This window comes from Caloenas nicobarica, chromosome 15 (genome assembly GCF_036013445.1).
Source record: "Caloenas nicobarica isolate bCalNic1 chromosome 15, bCalNic1.hap1, whole genome shotgun sequence".
Taxonomy (NCBI): Eukaryota; Metazoa; Chordata; class Aves; order Columbiformes; family Columbidae; genus Caloenas; species Caloenas nicobarica.
The window spans coordinates 5,004,402-5,023,569 of NC_088259.1; the positions used below are offsets into that span (position 1 = coordinate 5,004,402).

At 38.7% G+C, this 19,168-nt stretch overlaps 1 protein-coding gene across 3 annotated transcripts in view; it reads left to right on the forward strand.

The window, feature by feature from the left end:
• The window catches only part of PTPRT (protein tyrosine phosphatase receptor type T), a 441,556-nt gene that overhangs the window by 103,347 nt on the left and 319,041 nt on the right, over positions 1-19,168 (forward strand). For all 3 annotated transcript variants that reach the window (XM_065645693.1, XM_065645694.1, XM_065645695.1), the window contains exon 2: positions 17,906-18,031. In XM_065645693.1, the coding sequence (XP_065501765.1) occupies positions 17,906-18,031 (126 nt within the window). The remainder of the gene's footprint in view (positions 1-17,905; positions 18,032-19,168) is intronic.

The window sequence follows — 19,168 nt, forward strand, 5'->3', positions numbered from 1 at the left end:
GATATAAACTTGGTGGGCTAGTGTTCTAAAATGGGGAATTAAGGTACCAGGGGGACTTCGTTGTTAAAAAGGATGTCGTTTCTTTAGGGAATCTATCACTGATCCTCATTGTGGACTTTATAGTGTATAGTCTAATACAAATTCTAAAGAAATGAAGAGGTTTAGCACAATAACATGAATTTGTTCAGATTCCGGCCATCATTTAGGTCTCTGGGGTGCTATGATAATACAAGTAGATGGGAAGTTGCATATTCAGCTGGATATCGTTTTCATCTCTGGCAAAATGAAAAAGGATGAATATCGATTCCAAGAGACATTTTTGGAAAAGACCTGTGATTGATAGCTTAGCCAAAAAGATTTAAGAATCTTGGAAAACACTTTATACTTGCCTAAAAATGCTTGTGCTTGAAGGCAGCAATTTTAATAATTTAAGGATTAAAATAAGAGTATAATAATATATAATCTAATGATGTCTCTTTTACATGCCTGTGATGTGGGGGGTTTCAAGCAGATCATGCTTCTTCAAAAGTCATACAGAAAAGGAGCATAACTCAATTTAAAAAATAATAATAAAAAACCTAAAGAGCGGGTAGCTCAGTAAACTTTTGTGTATCTCCTGGCAACCATTTCAACATATCCTATGTTAACCAGTGGCTGGGATATATAATAGCCTAAGAGTTCATGAAGGCCACAAAACTCATTTAAAACAGGTGAAGGCTTTTTGGTCTGTTGTAGAAAAATCACGTTAATAGAAATATGTGGCCGTTTAAGAGTCTAGTAATATGCTACTAACTGGAAAAATCATGCAATATATTAAATAAATAAACTAAATTTCCCTGGTAGACGCACTTATTTTCATGTACACAAATCTCCTCTTTTTGAGAAAATCTTACATGACTAATGGTAATTCAAAATTATTATTATTATTTTTAGCAGTCTTGCAGGAGGTTTTAAATTTGCTATGTGGAGCGATAGCTCTACCACTAAAATGTAAATGCAGGGTGGACCAGTAGGGGGAAACAATCACCATGCACGATTTATACTTCTCATTGACACATCACGGTTCAATTAATAAGTATTTGAAGCCCTGCTTGCACTAGTATAAGTCAATCATATGAAGAAACCTGCAATGCTTTAGTCATGATGAGGAAAAGATTGAACTTTTGAGCAAAAGGTTTTATTTCTGTAACAGAGCTCCTCAAAGATGAATGCTCTCAGTTTTCTGTCTTAAGAATTTCAGTATAGCCCTTTAACTTGAGTGGATCTGTAATGAAGAGTTGTAGAAAACAACAACAAAGTATTATGATATGTGGTCTCCTGGGATTTAGCAAAATAACCTTCAAAAGGACTTCAGTTATTTTTTTCTGTGCTTTACCTCTTCTGTTGTAGTATATTCCAAATATCTTACAGTACCACATTATTGTCCTGTAAAACAAGGTAAATACGTAATGTTTTCAGCGAGTTTCTGTGGCTTCCTAAGCAAGCGCTCTCCCCTGCTGTTTTCAGTATGTTACCTATTCCCTGCCTTGCATGAAAAGCAGAGCAGTCACTGCTATTTTTATATGTGTGTTTTTTTCACACTGGGAAGGAAAAGCAACAACTGCTACCAATCCATGTGGAATGTAGATCAACATCCTGAATTTTACAGTTATTAGAAAGAGGATAAGATCTTTTTGATTAGCTATGCGTATGAATATACTTATTTATATATATATAAAAACAATTAAACTTTCAAAGCCAGGGTAAGAACCAGGATTTTTTTCTACATATAGTGTGAAATTATCCCAAGATTCAATGGGGGAAAAAAATCTAAGCTTGTAGTAACTAGTAAAGGTACTTATGAGTTACTAATTCTAGATTATTGCTCGCTCATGACAAAACAGTAACTTCAAATTTGAGTCAGTCAAATGGAAGCATGTTAAATGAAGAGTTTTAGAGCAAGTATACTTGTTCTTATGCTTCTTGTTGTCACTTTCCTGTGTGTTAAATACTATACCAATTTGGCAGTATTGGAAATCAGGTTCTATTTAATAATTGCCCAATTTAATCAGTACCAGCACGCTCGTCCACTGACTTTACCTAAGATATTAAATCACATAGTCAACGCTTTTAATATCAAGTGTGAGACTGGATGAATAGATGGAAGATTGCTCCAAGTGAGTACAAATTTTTTCATTCACTACTGAATCTTGCAATGTTGACTGCTGAAGTCAGGTTTAATTTAAAGTCTAGACTTTTGGCAATGCACTCATATGGATCCTAAAAGAGAAGACTTTACAAGGGAATCAGTGCATAGATATACTGTTTGGCTAGAGGTTACTTGTGGGTTTGAGATGCAGTGCTAGGGATGGGCTGCTTTGGAAAAGGTAGAGTGGTAGATCTAACTCAGGTTTTGAAATGTATTACAATAGAAGAAAAGTGTTAAATGGGTGAGTCTAGGACTACCTGGGCATTAACAGCTTTTTCTTTACCTTTCTGCTGTATCAGACCGGAGAGGTGGGTTAACTAAAGCTAGGATAATTCTTGAGATCTAGGATTTTTTTTTTTATTTTCCACTGACCCTCCCAACACAAAACCAAGGGATATGCTAATATATGTAGGTAGTGACACACAGCTGGAGGAGGATAAAATTAACAGACTGGAGGAATAAAAAAAGAAGGCTTGTAATTTAGCGTTACAGAATGCAAGGTGATGTATCTCAGGACAAATTAGTTTTTTGCTTTAAGATTAGAGATCAGTTGGAAGTGACAAGAAGCTGTTGGAACATTAATACTGGGAGATTGAGATGAGCCTTTGAGATTTGCTCCTGAGAACTGAATGTGTTTCTGTAAGGTGAGATGGTGAAATAACAACACTATATTATATAGATCAAAAATGATTTCATTTGGAGTGTTCTGTACCACTCGGGTGCTCCTTCAGAAGAAAGATTAATTCAGCACATCACAGATGCGAAGAAGGGCTGTGAGGATTATAGAATCATAGAATCGTTTTGGTTGGAAGAGACACTCAGGATCATCGAGTCCAACCATAACGTAATTCTAGCACTAAACCATGTCCCTAAGAACCTCGTCTAAACGCCTTTTAAACAATTATTCGCAAACTTGAAAATTTATCCTACATGGAGACCGTGAGTGCATGGCTTGTTTAATCCAGCGAAACAGGGACTGGGAGGTGCTCCTGGTGAAAATACATAGAGATAAGGAAAGGACGGAACAGGATGCTCCAGCCGCTCCGGGTTAGAGAAAGAATGGACGGATGAGCCCTTTCCTGACTGTGAAGATGCAGAAATGTTGCCGTAGGACTTCTAGTTTCAGAAGAACAAACAACAGAGAGGCCCCAGGAGCAAGAGGCAATCAGTGGTTTACCTGTCTCTGCATTTTCCACTGACAGAGGCAACTCGGTATTTCACTTGCTCTCATTGCATAGGTGGATTTAAACTTTGTTTGTGCATCCCCAGCTCTCTCATTCAGCAGAGAACAATCTGCTGCAGGTTTCAAAGGACCATCCTCACAACTCTGTGTTTTAGACAGGATTTTTCTTTGGTGTGGGAACCTCAGTCTCGCACAGTCATACTTTTGGTGAATGGAAACTGTGGTTTGCACAAACTCCTTCAGACTCAAAGTATTTTCTTTTCCTAAACAGCAATAGATGGTGTTTCACTTTTACACTATTCTGTCCTCACCATAGTGTCCCCTGGGCATCCTGAGAAAGCCGTGACAATGGTCCCTGGTGACAATGGCAAGAAAATGAGATGTTACCAAGGGATGCCCTGTCATTGGCGATACAATTCTCTAGCTATTTTCTTCATCATTCACTGTAGATTTAAAAAACAACAACAACAGCAGCAACAACAACAAAAACCAACAGATAATTTAGCAGATTACCTGCTGATAAATGCTGTAATTTTTACTTCTGGCATATAGCTCTTGTCGTCATGAGTACAGTGTTCCCAGTCACTGCTGTCAATTTGAAGGAAAGAGGTGGTCACTTTTTAATAGCTCATATTTTCATTTTCTTGTTTTCAGACTTGAGTGTAATTAAATTCCATGTCTGTGATAATGTTCACTCCATTAAAGAAGAAGAAATACAGAAGAAATCTCACAGCAAATATTGCACTGAGCTTCAGTGATTTTCTGAGGAGTGGGACCACTGAAGTGTGACTGTTTTAAAAGTTAGTGGCGTAACTAAAAGTCAGGTCAAATGTGGCCAGTAAGCCAATGTTCACACCTGTCCTGCAGCTGAATGCAGATGATTTATGGTTCTACAATCTCTCTGAGGAAAGCCTGGAGAGGAAAGGGGAAGGATTTCATTAAAATAAAACCTGCCCCATGCAACTCTAGTATAATCTTTATATTTGAAACCAAGTCCATTCACATTGATTCTTTTTAGTCTTTATGCTAATAAAATTACTACTTGTTTAATGTCCATATGAATTGGAGTCTCTCTTCTGGGAAATGCTATTAGTTTTTGCCACAGATGAGTGTTATCAGATGTAGTTAAATAACATCTTTATTCCACCTGGGACCTCATTGTCAAGTTTCTATTCAGTATCTAATCTTAAGGTAGTGTTAAACTGCTAGAAATGCTGCAATATAGTAAAGTATCACAATTTTTTCCTCCTTGTGAGACAGTGCCTTAGAAGAAAAAAAATACTGTAGGTCGATAGCCTGGTGAGAAGTCTGTGTTGTCCCAAAGTGCAGAATGTGATTTAAAGCAGTTCTGCCTCCTGGGTACAGCCCGACAGGCACAGTCATTCCGAGGGGAAAAAAATATTCATATACCACAATCCCTTTCTCATTCAGCACTTCTGCAGACATAGTGCCACTGTCCTGTGTTTACCTGCCATTGCATAAGGGCAAAAATATCCCCATCTCCTCTGTTTCTAGCTGTCCCCGTGAAGGTAATAGCCAGGAGGTGTAAGAGTGTGGCTGAGATGTGGAAGTCGTCACAGGAGGTTATGGAGTCCAGAAAGGCCTATAGATTCTGAAAATGGTTGGGCAAATTCATTGAATAAGAGCAATTGTTGGTACCAGTGAGGCTGCGAAGGTGTTTCAAGGGGGATTCAGTGTGGGCTTGTCCTGCTCGTGTGTCTTTTCCAAGTGATGCCTCACAGATATCTGACAGACTTCAGCCATTCTTCTGTTTTTAAGACGGGTGTGCAAAATGCTCCGTTGTCTTTTCCTTTGCCAGTCTTCCAGGAAAACCTTACTGTGGCCTTTCCGAACTTAAAAAGGACCAATAAGAAGGATGGGGACAGACTTTTCAGCAGGGCCTCTTGTGATAGGCAAAGGGGTGATGGTTTTAAACTAAAGGAGGGGAGATTCAGGCTGGATGTGAGGAAGAAATTGTTGGCCCTGAGGGTGGTGAGAGCCTGGCCCAGGTTGGCCAGAGAGGTGGTGGCTGAACCATCCCTGGAGACATCCCAGGCCAGGCTGGACGGGGCTCTGAGCAACCTGAGCTGGTGCAGATGTCCCTGCTCATGGCAGGGGGGCACTGGGGGGGCTGGGAAGGGCCCTTCAACCCCAACTGTTCTGTGGTTCCAGGTGATTGTGAGAGGACTCAGGTAAAAAGATGATCTGATACCATGATTGTTCCAGTGGGCTACAAAGTGTGTAGATAACAATGAGGATGCTTGATTCGCTCATTTTATTATTGTTTTTACCTTTATGCAGTTTGCTAGGGCTTGCACCTGAAGGGTTAAAGATTATAGGTTGCCTCAGTTTAGGAGAAGAACCGTAGGGCAAACACCAAGAAAACATTGCTTTCACTCTCTCATATGTTTTTGGCTGCAGTGCCTAATGTGTAGTTAACTAAAGTATCAATATAATTGCAGTATGGTTCTAATTGGGCAAGTATATTTAATGCCAATTCAGTTAATCAGAAACCGAATCTAATTTCTGTATTACGTAATATAAGTATAATCTTTCGAAGCATCATATATTTAATGAATCAGATTCTTGCACAGATATCTTAAAATTAAAATGACCTATAAAAAAATGAACGAAGAATTTATTAGAAACTTTACACTCAGTTGAACTGCATAGTTGAAATCTTTAGGAGGACACTTAAAAAGATCTTTGCTTCTGAGTATCTGCACTTTCACCTGGCGGCTTTGGGAATGTATTACATTTTAATAAAGTTTCGTGTGCTGTTAAATACTGCATGTAGCCATACTCACAAATACCCTTCCATCTACCAAAATCAAGTGGGAAACATATTTTACAGGGCTTGATGAGGATGTGGGTAAAGCAATGTCGTGCAGGAGGTAGTTGTTTAATTTATGGTGACAGTGTCATTCAATTTCTAGTGTAAAGGGAATTTTTTTAAGCAAAGACAATTTTCTTCTTAAATTGCTAGTAAGACCTTATTTTCAGAAGTAAATGTCCAGTAAATGAGCTTTTTGTGCATCTGAATTACTCTTGTGAACCTGGAGTATTTTGGTGTAGGAACAGTAATAGAAAGTTTGTCTAAACTACTTCTAAAGTGTCTCGTTTTACACATGCAATCCTCCTAGGTTACTAAAAGGAAATATTGATGTACTGACAGTTAAACTATTTCAAAGCATGTTTCAAATTTGGATTTTTTAGACTCTGTGCTTCATGGGGCCATCTCAGCTACACTTGGGCTGCAACGTGAAGTGCTGGTGTGCTTGGGGATAAAAAGCTCAGAGCACCTGGTTCACGTGTCTCGATGAACCAAGGATTAAATGATAACTGAAACCATGGTTTATATGACAGAAAAGGGTTTCTTATTAGAATCTGGTCATTCAGTATCCTGAAAAAGTTATTGCATTTAGATTCCTTCACCCCGTGTCTTTCAAGTCTTAGAAACGCTTTAAGCATTTAATGCTTCCTGGCAGAGTTCAGGCTTGATGCTATTTTCAAGGAATAAGAACTAGGGAATTCAGAAAAATCTTTCTTTAAAAATATTTTCTGTTGGAAATGCATCATTCTAAGTTTTGGCTGGTGATTTGTCACTGGCTGCAGGTGGCTACGGACGTGTTGGAATAACATGCTAAGCGCTGAGATGTGCGGTGGTGGCCTCCTTTCTAACAAAATCTGAGCTGTCTTTAGAGATAACCGCATTTGTGTTAATGTTGCCTTAAATTTTGTCTCCTTTCCCCTGCTGTCCCTCTTTAATGCGGAGTTTACAACGCTGCAGTTCTGCTCAATGCATGTTCTGGGTCAGATATTGTAAGTGGAAGATTCGTAGCTGTAATTAGAGGACCTTTTGCACATGCACTTGCATGCAGTAGTAGGAAATATGGTTAAACGGAAAAGGAGCTCTCTGTTTTTTCAAGAACTCACATGTGCTATTAGGCAGAGATCTGTTTATTCCTAGCACGTATTTACTATACGTTTTGCTCTTTGGGCAAAGAACTTACACAGAGGAGGCTGGAGACTAAAAGCAACGTGAGTCTTCCCATCGTTCCCATGTTTACAACATGCTACAGAGGACAGAAGGGCTTCCAGTGCTCTGTGTTTGCCCCACTTCACTGGGAGTCTGAAAAGCGTCCTGGATATTTGGTTGGACTCAATCATAGAATCATTTCAGTTGGAAGAGACCATCAGGATCATCGAGTCTAACCATAACCTAACCTACCTCTAGCACTAACCCATGTCCCTGAGAACCTCATCTAAACACCTTTTAAACCCCCCCAGGGATGGTAATTCCACCACTGCCCTGGGCAGCCTGTTCCAATGCCCGACAGCCCTTTCCGGGAAGAATTTTTTCCTAATATCCAATCTAAACCTCCCCTGGCGCAACTTAATGATCCTGAGGGTCTCTTCCAACTGAAATGATTCTATGATTGCAAATGGTCCACCCAGGAACATCAAGGGGGAGAAAATGCATATGAAAAATGTAGAGATTGAATAAATTAGGAAAAAAAAAATATTAGGTAACAGATTTATCAAAATTTAAATCTCTAGCTGATCGTTAGTGCCTCAACCATCTGACCAAAATTAGCAAGTTCTTTTGCATAGTCTGATGTTTCCTCTCCCAGCCCCAGTCTGACCCCAGGGCACCAAACGCAGAGCAGCTGGCTCAGCACCATCATTTCTGGGCTTGACTTCCTCTTGACACATTGAATGAAGATCAAGGTTTAACCGAAAACAATTTAAAATACATATCTTCACATATTCTTGATATTGCACTTTATATGTCATTTGAAACCGTAACTGTCAGCAACAAGTAAAATGATCTTTTGTAAGAGCAAACCTCAATCCGAGAAGTGTATTAATACAACCTTGTAGCTGTAAGAATTGTTAGACCTCAATAAAAGTTATTTATACAGACACTCCCAGAGAGTAGCTTACAATAACCATGTTATTAAGTTTAACAAGATATACAAATTGCAACACTCATTGCAAGTTATTACAATTGTATTAGCCAATTATATTTTATTTGTTGATACTCAGTAACAGATGATATCTCTCCAAATTTCTGATATTCAACAAGTATGCAGTTGTGCTAGTACATATTAAGTGCGCTACCTCAAATATCAAGGAGCAGCCTTTGGAGGCCTGCAAAATGCTGGAGCTCTAATTGCATGTGTTCTTTAGAGGCAATTTAAGCAAAATATGGTTATTGTTCACCAAGAACCAACCTGCCATTTTAGATTCTTCTACATGAAATCATCATTTAAATTACTGATATTTCTTCTTGGAGCCACTTAGAATACGGATGCGATGTGTGTGTGTGTGTATACACGCATACCTGGTTGTCCTTATGGATACTGTGGGTAGTTGTGAGTACCCAAGTGAGCTGTAGTCACAAGCTGGTGCAAGGTCTTAGTAGGGGATTGGCTTTGGTGATGGGGTGGAGAAGCTTCAGAGGATGCCAAGTGCAAAGAGCTTTACAGAAGCCTCTGCAGGCTGAACAGGGGAACTGCCAAACAGAACAGGGCACTTTCTGAAGTTCAGCACCGATTTAATTTCCTTCCTTTGGCTTCATTTTGGTGGACTGAGCTAATTGGAATGGTTATGAAAATGCCAGCCCAATAAGCTCTTGATTTCTCTTCTGACAATGGTAAAAGTTTGTTCTAATTACCTTTGATTGCAACCAGATTGTGTTTACTTTTATGCCGTGTTCACTGGTGTGGCAATAAACCAGACTTCCTACCCTTGCTTAAACTACTATCTCCATGTTTTCTGACCATGAACTTCAAATAAAACATCTTATCTACAAGGAGAATCTTCCTCCAAAACAGGAGCCCCAGCAGCATTCAAGGACCAGTAGTACGGGGAAAGGAGAAAATTAGAAGACATGTAGATGGTATTGGTATTCCTGAAATTGCATCTTTTAAGACAATATTTTATTCATCACCAGGGATAATATGAGTCAGTCAATGACTGCTTCTTGCTTAAAGTTCAAACACAATAATTTGAAGTTTGTATAAAAGCTTATTGAGAAAGATAGGCTTACTAATGGAATATAAAATAAGTGAGAAATGGTTATTTCCAGACAGTTTTTTGCTGCCTTAGTAGATGGTAAAAGTAAAATAAGTACATAATTTAAATGACTGCACAGCTTGAATAGGTATTTCGTGTAGTATTATAAAATGCTGAGAGGAAGTCAGTCAGTGGAAAGTACTGGCTGATCAACACTGTGGTGCGATAGTTGATGTAGAATTTGGTGAAAATGCACCATAAATACAATGTTAGATAATCCTGTTGAGATATACTAAATAATTAGACCCAAGAATTTTCAGATGCTGGAAGGAAAGAAAAGCAGTGTTAGCTTTTCTGCAGAAACAATGAATACCCACAAATGGTTTTTACTAACAAATAGAGCTAAGCACATCTTCAGCAAACGTGGCTAATCATTTAAGGTGGGTTTTTGGAATACAGAAATGCATCGATTTAGGAAAAACTTTGGTCCTGTAATTTAGAAAATAAATTGAAGCGAAGTAAGGCTTATATTTAAACTACAAGAATAAAAAAGAGTGCTACAAATTTGTGTTTTTAAAAAGGAATCTTCATTTTGTCCTACTATGAATAAAACAGGAGCCGGTTTCAAGGGTGGAAAGCCAGTCAGCTAAAGAATTAAAATGTTTTTAGCTCGAATCATAAGAAAAGATGATGAGGAATGTCTGTTTAAGAACTGTCTGTGGTTTTGAAAACCTGCGTTAATTTAAAAAATTTCGTTATATTGGGATGGGCAAGTCTGAAAACTCTTCACGTAAACGAATCTGTGTGTGTTTCAGTAGATTGAAACTAAACTGAACTTGCAAAGTTAGAATTCTTTGGAAAGGCGCAGTGTGTTAACTGACTGTTCTGTAGCATAAAAACAAATCCAGTGAGATTATAGATATGTATATACTTATGCTTAAATAAAGCAATAAAATGTTAATATTGAGGTATTGAAATTGGTGACAGCTAAGCTGTCAGAAGCAAAAAGATATTCTTGGTATTAAATAAAGGATGTGTATTCTAGCAACTGAAGTTAGATGAGTCATTCTAGATTTGGACATATAAATTTAAACAAGTGACATTTAATGTTAGTTTTACTCCTAGGATACTTGAAAGCGATTTCACTGATCCTTGGTGGATTACGAAGTACAGAATTAGTAATGAATGTATGAGCTGGTCTAGGGCTCAAATCATGAGACTTGTAGGCAAGCTTTTGCAAAGAGAAACCTATAATAATGAATTTAAGCATGAAAGCTTATCTTAACCTGACAAGTTCAGGAAATACAGCTGAAATAGTTGTGCCATACATGTCAGAATCCCAGCCACAGTGCTTGTTTTGCAGCAGAGTGGTTCTTTGGGGTTAGGAGGATAGTTGATAAACTTTGTCTGACTCTGTTCCACATTTGGGATGAGTAGTTTCTGGAGAAAAGTGCTGGAAGAAAAAATTATTACTGGCAGGACACTTTGTCTTTAGGTGTTTCACTACACAATACTAGACCTGTATGATCCGTCCTTTTCGTAACGTAGAGCTATGTTATTGGTGACAGTCATCATGAAGACCAAACTTAATCCTTTATGCAGTGTCAGCAATATTTTGATTATAGGAAGGTTTCCATGCAATGAACGTGCAACCATTAATTGCATCCATGCATGTGTCGTGTGTGTGTACGCGCGTGGAAACTCTGCTCATCAGCTGCTTCAAAATGTGTGGAAATGGCAGGTTAAACACAACACAGCTGAGATAGCACTTCAACATGGTATGTAAATTTGGAAATGATTTTCAAAAAATGTATACCCATAGTATCGTTGTCTTCTTTAACGGGTTGATAACACTTGAAATCACTGTGACACAAAAAATCCCAATCTTGAGCCCACTTTGGGACTGGCACAGTTTCCAGTTGAAATGAAGAGCTTTTCTAAGCTGTATTCAGTTTATTCAAGAATTAACTTAAGGGAAGAAAACAAACAAAACAAAACAAACCTCTCAAGACCCCAAACAAACAAAAAAACCCAACCAAACAAAAAACCCAAACACACAGAACCCCACGACAAACAAACCCCCCAAAAAACAACCAACCAGACAAACCAACCAAACCACCACCCACCAAAAAACCACTATACATACAAATTTAAAAGCATTTTTAAATTGCTTCAGTTAAGAACAAACATGTGCTTTCTGTCCTGCCACCCACCCTATCTGAAAGATCGGATTGCCTGGACAGAGATGACGCAGAAAGAATGAAATGTAGTCAAATCTAACAAGAATGATCCATTCTGAGGCCAGGCAATCACTACCAATATCTCGGAGGACTAGCGCCTTTCCGAGTGTAGATAAAACCATCTCTGCTTACATGTAAATCTAATAATACTATTTCAAGAGTAAGATGAAAGGAAAATAAATGGAACTGTTCTGTGGTGGGTGAATCACCTTGACAATGAGGACTGATACTTGCATCAGACACCAAATCACATACAGGAATATGTTTGAGGCACTAGAAAAATCACTGTTGTTTACTTGTAAAACCCAGAACATCTGGCTACCTTGCAAGAAACACTTTTGTGAGCACCAGCGGTAGAGCAGCCTGGTTTTCAGTAGATTTGAGTTTCATGGTTGAGTGACTTATCTGAATTTATGCTGGGTCTAAGTTCAGTTCTTAAACAACTGACATCAGAAAAAGATGTTATGAATTCTTTACTTTCCAGTTTATACTTTATTACACTCTGGGGAATCTATTCCTCAGTTTCTCCTCATGTAGATCCGCTGTTAACTAATGAGGCACAAAAATTGGTCAGAGCTTTCCCTGTGGTTTGAGGAGTCATAGGATCTTTCATGTGTAAAGTCTGAGTTGAGACACCTGCTCAACCTGCCCTTGGACTCAGTAATGAGAACTCTTTTGGCTTTGCAGAAACCTTTTCCTTGAAAATCTGGGAAAATAGAATAAAATTGAGTAAAATAATTAAGTACTGGTTGAAATTGTCCCGTTATGAAAGCAGGTTGATAACGTGATGCCAGATGATGATTTTCTGACAAAAGAGATACCCAGTTACCGTTGGTTCTTCTGAAACATTGCGTTTTGGGTTCCTTGTATGCGTGTTTCTGATGTCTTCTGTCTTAATCTTCCTGGAAGGAGTAGAAAGCACACAAAACACTATCCACTCTTCCTGGTGGAGGAAACCCCAATATCCCTTGATTTATTCCAGCTTAAACAAATCAACATAAGCTTTACACGCATGTTTTTGTTCTCCTCTTCCTCCCACCTTGATATGAATATGTAAGAAGATTTCTTTAGGATATACTATGTGAAGTCTACAGTCTTGAAAAATAAGTTATAAATGGATGTTTATACAATAAATCCCGTAATAGAAGTTATCCTAATGAGGCAAATGCATCTCTTATAGCTCTTGTAGACAAGCATGTCATTGGAAGAGATGAGAAGGAATGGTCAGAAACAATGGTGTGTTAATTTATAGTTCATAAATAACTTACCACATAGTGTTTCTTCCTGTATTTGCCTCACATTTGGTGAGGCTGAGAAGGTCTGAATTGGTGAACTAAATCTCAGTTTCCATGAGAGTTTCAGAAGAGATGTTCCACAAAAAACTATTGCATGCTTTTTAATTTCATTTATTTAATAAGCAAGGGAGAAAGCCAAGTATTTATGCCCCAGATGAAAGGCCTGGAGTGGGAGAAATGAGAGTGATGTTCTCACTGTATCTAATCCTTCCCACCTTGGGAAGGCCGTAAAGGGTCAATGAAATTATGTCTGATGCTGTGCTGCTTTCTGGGTGTGTTTAGAAACACAGGATAACCGATGAGGTTTCTCACATCCAGTATGTGGTGGGTTTTTTTTTAATCTGGTGAGTCCATGAGTTTGACATTGGATGACTTTATAAAACATTCTACCAATTGGATTTGTTAAAATAAATAAATCAAACACTAATTGGAACATGCCCTGCCATTATTTTTGCTTACTGAATTAGATATAACGGCGTGAAGTTCTTTTTATCATATTTGTGCACTTATTTAAACACCCCCCTGGCGCACACTTCTGCAAATTCAATTATATATTCAAAGGAGGCATTTGATTTATGCAAGGCTGGTTTACATTTAATCTGGGGGCAAGTCTCAGTAACTGATGATAGGTCTGCTCAAAATTAATTAGCATCACTCAGATGAGCAGTGGCATTGTTACAAGCCTGCAGTGTAAAACAAGGGATATTTTATCCTTCCTGTGTGAGACATTATTTGCTTCAATATGACCCTTTTCAGGAAAGGAAAAGCTGCTTTCTTTTTTGGGTTTCATTTTGTGAAAAGAGGTCAACACCACATGCGTTATCTAACTATCAGTCATCTCCGTTTCCTTTTTTTTTTCCCCATTCAGCAACTGCATTTGTCAGTGCTTAATTTTCAGCCAACCAGGGGAAAGGCTCCAAGATCCCAGTTTGCTTCCTGAAATCCTCATTCTTATTAAGAATTTATGAAGATGTAGAACCCCATTTTGGTGAATGCCAGAATGTTCTTGTTTTCCTCAAACAGCTTTGTGATCCTGTGGCCAAAATTATAATGTGCAAACCTGGTATCTAAATTCATTGAGTGGTATCTTTTTCTATTTTCTTTCAATTGTTATTTTTTCTATGTTAATGAATAGCCCTGTTCCTCTGCCAAACAGTTATGTTTTGGTAATGGATGATTTTGAATTAAGATGGATTTAACTTTTTTTCCCCCTCTTTATGTTCCAGTGTATTTAGGTGTAGCTCATATTTAGGTACCCACATAAGCAGCATGTTTTAGGAAATGTTGAACGTTAAGCTTATGCTGACATCTGTGAAAGTAATAAATTTGCTAGTTTTAGCCTGTTGGCCCATTTTGGAGTTACTGTCCCTACTTGAGCAGATACTTAGGATCTATTAATATATTTTTAGTTTAAACTGAAATTCATTAGTGGGGACTAATTGAATTTCCCAGGATCTTGCAGGGAGGTGTTTGTATATCAAAGTGGATCATACAGAGAGCACCTGAGCGAGCGCAACAGGGCATCAAATGCGCCTTTGCCCTGGGTTTTCTCACCAGCATGCTTGGGAGCTTATTGTCCTCAACACCCTTGAGCATAAGAGCATTTTTGTCTCCTGGGTCAACTATATTCCACAGGAAAGGTATTATGCTGTGGTATTATGGGATGGATGGAGCCCACTCGGCTGGTCTGGGCTGCCTGGGAGCGAAGCTGTAATGTCACATCTGCCACGTTCTGCAAAAAAGATACAACTGAGACCACCTCTGATAGACTTGTTTGGCAGATATGAACTATTAGAGTAACTCAAAAATCTGTGATATTCAGGATGTTGTGATTCTTTCCTTCCGCTTTCTGAAGTTTCTTTCCTGTTCCATAACACCACATAGGCTGTAGTGGTGCCAACAGAGGAGTTGCTCACTCTTTAGCTCACAAATTAATGTAGCTTTGGGTCCCAGCTGAGTCTTCACTTTTAATTCTACAATTGATGGAAACGTCTCTCCTCTTGGTACCCAAGATTCATGCAGCCACCCTGCTTGTCTGAGCCTTTAAAATTGACTCTCCTTGTCCTCATTTCCTGCAAATTCACCTCTCCAAATTCCAGCTCTCTTGCTTCTAGTAAATTAATCCCTCTGGCTTATTGCCCTGTCACTCTGCGTTTGGAGGTATCTCCACGAACCTTTTGTTCCTTTAAAATGCTACTACTTTTAAGGCTTTCCATGGTTTATCCTTTCCTTTCTTATCCAATTGTACTACAAGTTTAGCTTTGAATTTCAGACAAGGCACTTTAAAGCTTCCGTAGCTGTTGCCTCTTATTAGTGGAAACTCCCAATTAATTTCCAGAAGTTCTCACTGTATCCTCTTCTCAGCTCCTCCAACTTTTTACCTACCTCAGCATGTATAAAATAACCTATTTTGCCGGTTATAGCAAGATATTGACAACTGCATTCCCTGTTAAATGGGGATTGCTACCCCATATTTTGTTACTATCACTTGTTTTGCTTCTGGGACTCTGTAGCAGCACCTGTGCAATTTTCTCCATATACACGAGTCCTTGTACAATTGTGTGGCTGGATCGGAGAATTTGTTTACAAGCCTTTCAAAGTAATAGCTCAGAGACAGCGGTGTTACTGTGCTGAACAGAGGTGTTGTGGACATGGCGTGTGGCTGAAGTTGTGCTATTGAAGTGAATTTGCCAAAATTAGAATATCCCGCTTGGAGACTGAGAGCAGAGTATTTGATATTATCTCTCATACCCTCTTGCTGTGAAAAAGGTGACTTTCTGTCGCATCGCGCACTCCCACGCAATCCAGAACACCTTTATTTTCCCTTAGACATTTTAATTAGCATGTTGAATATTTAAAATTTGAACTTTTTCACCTAAATTAAATTTTAAAAATTAGGGAAACAGTTTAAGCGTAATCTTGCTCTTTTTGACAGCTGGGAAAGCTTCAGAAGTGCAGTCAATTTAAAGCAAAAAATATTAAAATATTGTATAATGATGACACTTCTGAAATATTTGCAGATTCTCTACTGAAACAGACAGGCAAGCTTGCAGGGGTCATAAGACCTGCTATAGTCAGATTTATTTATAATGAAAATATACGATATATCAAATTATTTTTTTTAGGACAAGCTTGATCTTTAAACTTTTCTTTAACAACTGAATATTTTTGGGTGTCAGGTACTCTACCCAACAAATCCTTCTAGTATATACTTAAACAGAAATAATATGTGTAGTTTTGTAGAACATCTTAGAAAACCAGTGGCAGTTAGAGTGCACACTAAGTCCTTTAGCAGAATAAGGATTTAATAAATATCAATGACATAGTGTGTATTTGTGTTTGTCATTTATAAGGTGTTTCATAGGAACTGAGGCAAGTTTGGGCTTTCTTGGGAGCTAGAAAGTATAGATGAAAACTAAAGGAGGCCTTGATGTCCCCAGTGTTTGTTAATCCTTATTGCAAAGGAACCCCAGACCACTCGCTCACCAGCTGTTTATTGTGTCTGTGTAGGCAATGCAGCCTCTGGGAAGGAATAAAGAGTGAGGAATGTCTCTGTGCATCTAACTCTGCAATTAGTGTCAAGAGCAATTGGCAGTTTGGCTGGCAGAGCGAGTTAGTGTTGCCTTGAGCATCGCTCAGGCCTCGTGGCTCTCAAGTGTTAGATATGTCCAGTTGACTTTGGAGAGGTAGTATCTGCAGAGAAAAATTGCCCTTGCTTCCCTGAGTGAGAAAACCAAAGCAGTACAGAGACACTGTTGGCGTGATTAAGGTCTGAGCTCCAGGACCCAAGCTGCCTGGTGTGATGGATCCAGTACTGAAATGTCTTTTGCAGACAAAGCTGGGTGGACGTGAAGAGGAATGCGCCTGAAGTAACGTAAGAGACACCAGTGTAGGAATATCCTACCAGGGAATAAACTAGCTTGATTTGTCTGCTTGACACAAGTTCTGAAAATCTGCATTGGCATACAAAATTTAATTCCACTGTTCATGGGTTTCCCTTGATTCACAAGTGTTCAGGCAGCTGCCAGGTTATTTACGGCAGTTAACTGCTTCCAAGTATTTTGGGAATTGCAGTAGGAAAGATCACTTAGTCGCAGTCTAGAAGGTGTGAATGGTAGTTGCCATTGACTTTGCGTTATTCTCTTGTTGTGGAGAAACTAAAAAGCATTGAGTTGGAAGACCTTGAGGAATAGTCACATGCTACATGGAGCTTCATGGTGTTATGCATAAGAGGTGGTTAAAAGGAAGGTTGAACTTTCTTTAGGTGTAACCCAAGCTTGAGGAAATGGCAGGAAGATGTGTCGGGGAGGTTGAGGTTGGACATGAGGAAAAGGTTCTTCACCCAGAGGTGCTGGACACTGGAACAGGCTCCCCAGGGAGGTGTCACGGCCCCAACCTGACAGTGTTCAAGAAGAGACTGGACAACGTCCTCAGACACACGGGGTGACCTGTGGGGTTGTCCTGTGCAGGGACAGGAGTTGGACTCCATGATCCTTGTGGGTCTCTTCCAACTCAGGACATTCCATGATTCTATGATTGTGTAATTCAAGGCTTAAAAGTGAAAAAAGTGAGGATTCACTGTAGGAACACTGATGCTGTGCTTGTTTGTCTTCTACGTTTCTTCTTCCTCTTTTTTTTTTTTGTATCTGACCTGGAGGTTTATATAATTAAGTATCAATTACTAGGACCCAAACAGAAATATTCCTGCATGTATGCATCATCTGCAATTGCCCTTGAAAATGTAAAGACAGTAAGCTGAAATAAAGGCAACTGATCTAAGAAACTGTAGCATGGGGAGAAGAAAACTAAGGCTTCCAATGAATACAAAATTTAGAAAGTACAAAAATGTTTTCTGGATAACTCCTCTGCTGCTTGAAATGTAATATGGAGGAAACTATTGATATTTTTTTTTCCTGTGTAAACTTGCGTGCAAAATATTTAAGTAATGAATATGTCAATCTGTTTTTCTTGGTTTTAGGTGGTTGTTCATTCGATGAGCACTACAGTAATTGTGGTTATAGTGTGGCCTTGGGAACCAATGGATTTACCTGGGAGCAGATCAATACCTGGGAAAAGCCAACGATGGATCCTGCTGTCCCAACTGGTAAGTTAATAAATTCATAAATATGAAATGGCTTTTTAACAACATTTGCTATTTGATATACTTGCTGAATCCTTTTACATTCCTTATTCTTACTTTATTCCGGCATTTAACAGGGAGGAAACATTTCAGACGTGGGGTTCGGCCAGCTTTTTGCATGTTCCAGCATCAGAGAGCAATCTTATCTGGGGAGATACGTGTTTGAGAGACCAGAAAAATGAAAGCTTTGTAATGTCTGGAAATATTGGACCTTCCGGTTCCCATTTAGCTCTTGACTACTTTAAGTTCTAATTCTAAGAAAGACAAGAAAATGCCTAAAGAATTAACTCTAGTATCTAGTGCTTGATTAGCCTGGGATTTCATACATTGACATTTTCATGTGTAAGGAAAATGTTTCCAACGGAGAGTTACCAGAATATCGAATTTGCTAACATACATTGAGAACATCCAACGATAGCATAGTCTTCTATGTGTGACACTTTGAATATCCTCTGAAGAATAATTTTAAATAGTTTTGTTTCTCATTTGAAGTTACAGTTATGTTCTATGTGGGTATATATGGGTATAAATTCTCTAGCCTTAATGAAAGTCCTGTAGAATGTTTGATTTGCATTGAAAAAGAACTTGTTTTAAGAAGCACACTGAAATTTTCTAAAAACACCCTAATTTGTCTGTGTTCCTTGCCACTTAAAATAGCAGCGCGAGCCCCTTTAAAGCAGTAGACACAATAACAAACAGATCTGACCAGCCAGTTAAGGCTTTGATTTCAGTCCTAAGAAATAAGTATTTATTCTGGTTAGTGTGTTGCACTCTGAGAAGCATGAGCTACGTGGCAGAACCAGAATATAACGTTCTTCGAGAGATATTCTTATGCCTGTAATTATTGGGGTAAGAAACCTGTAATTGCTGGCTGCCTGTTAAGGGCACCATGTCGAGCTGATCCAACAACAGCTCCCTGCCACAGCCGTTGATTGATAGCCCCATCTGCATCCCTGGCTGCTCCTGTCAATAGGAAAAAACACATTTCTCCATCACCAAGGCTTGGTTAAGGGGGATGTGTGTGGTTGGTTTGTTTGGTTGTTTTGTTTTTTCATTTTTCTTTTTTTATTACAGCTTAGATTGGAAGTTGTTTGGTGTAAC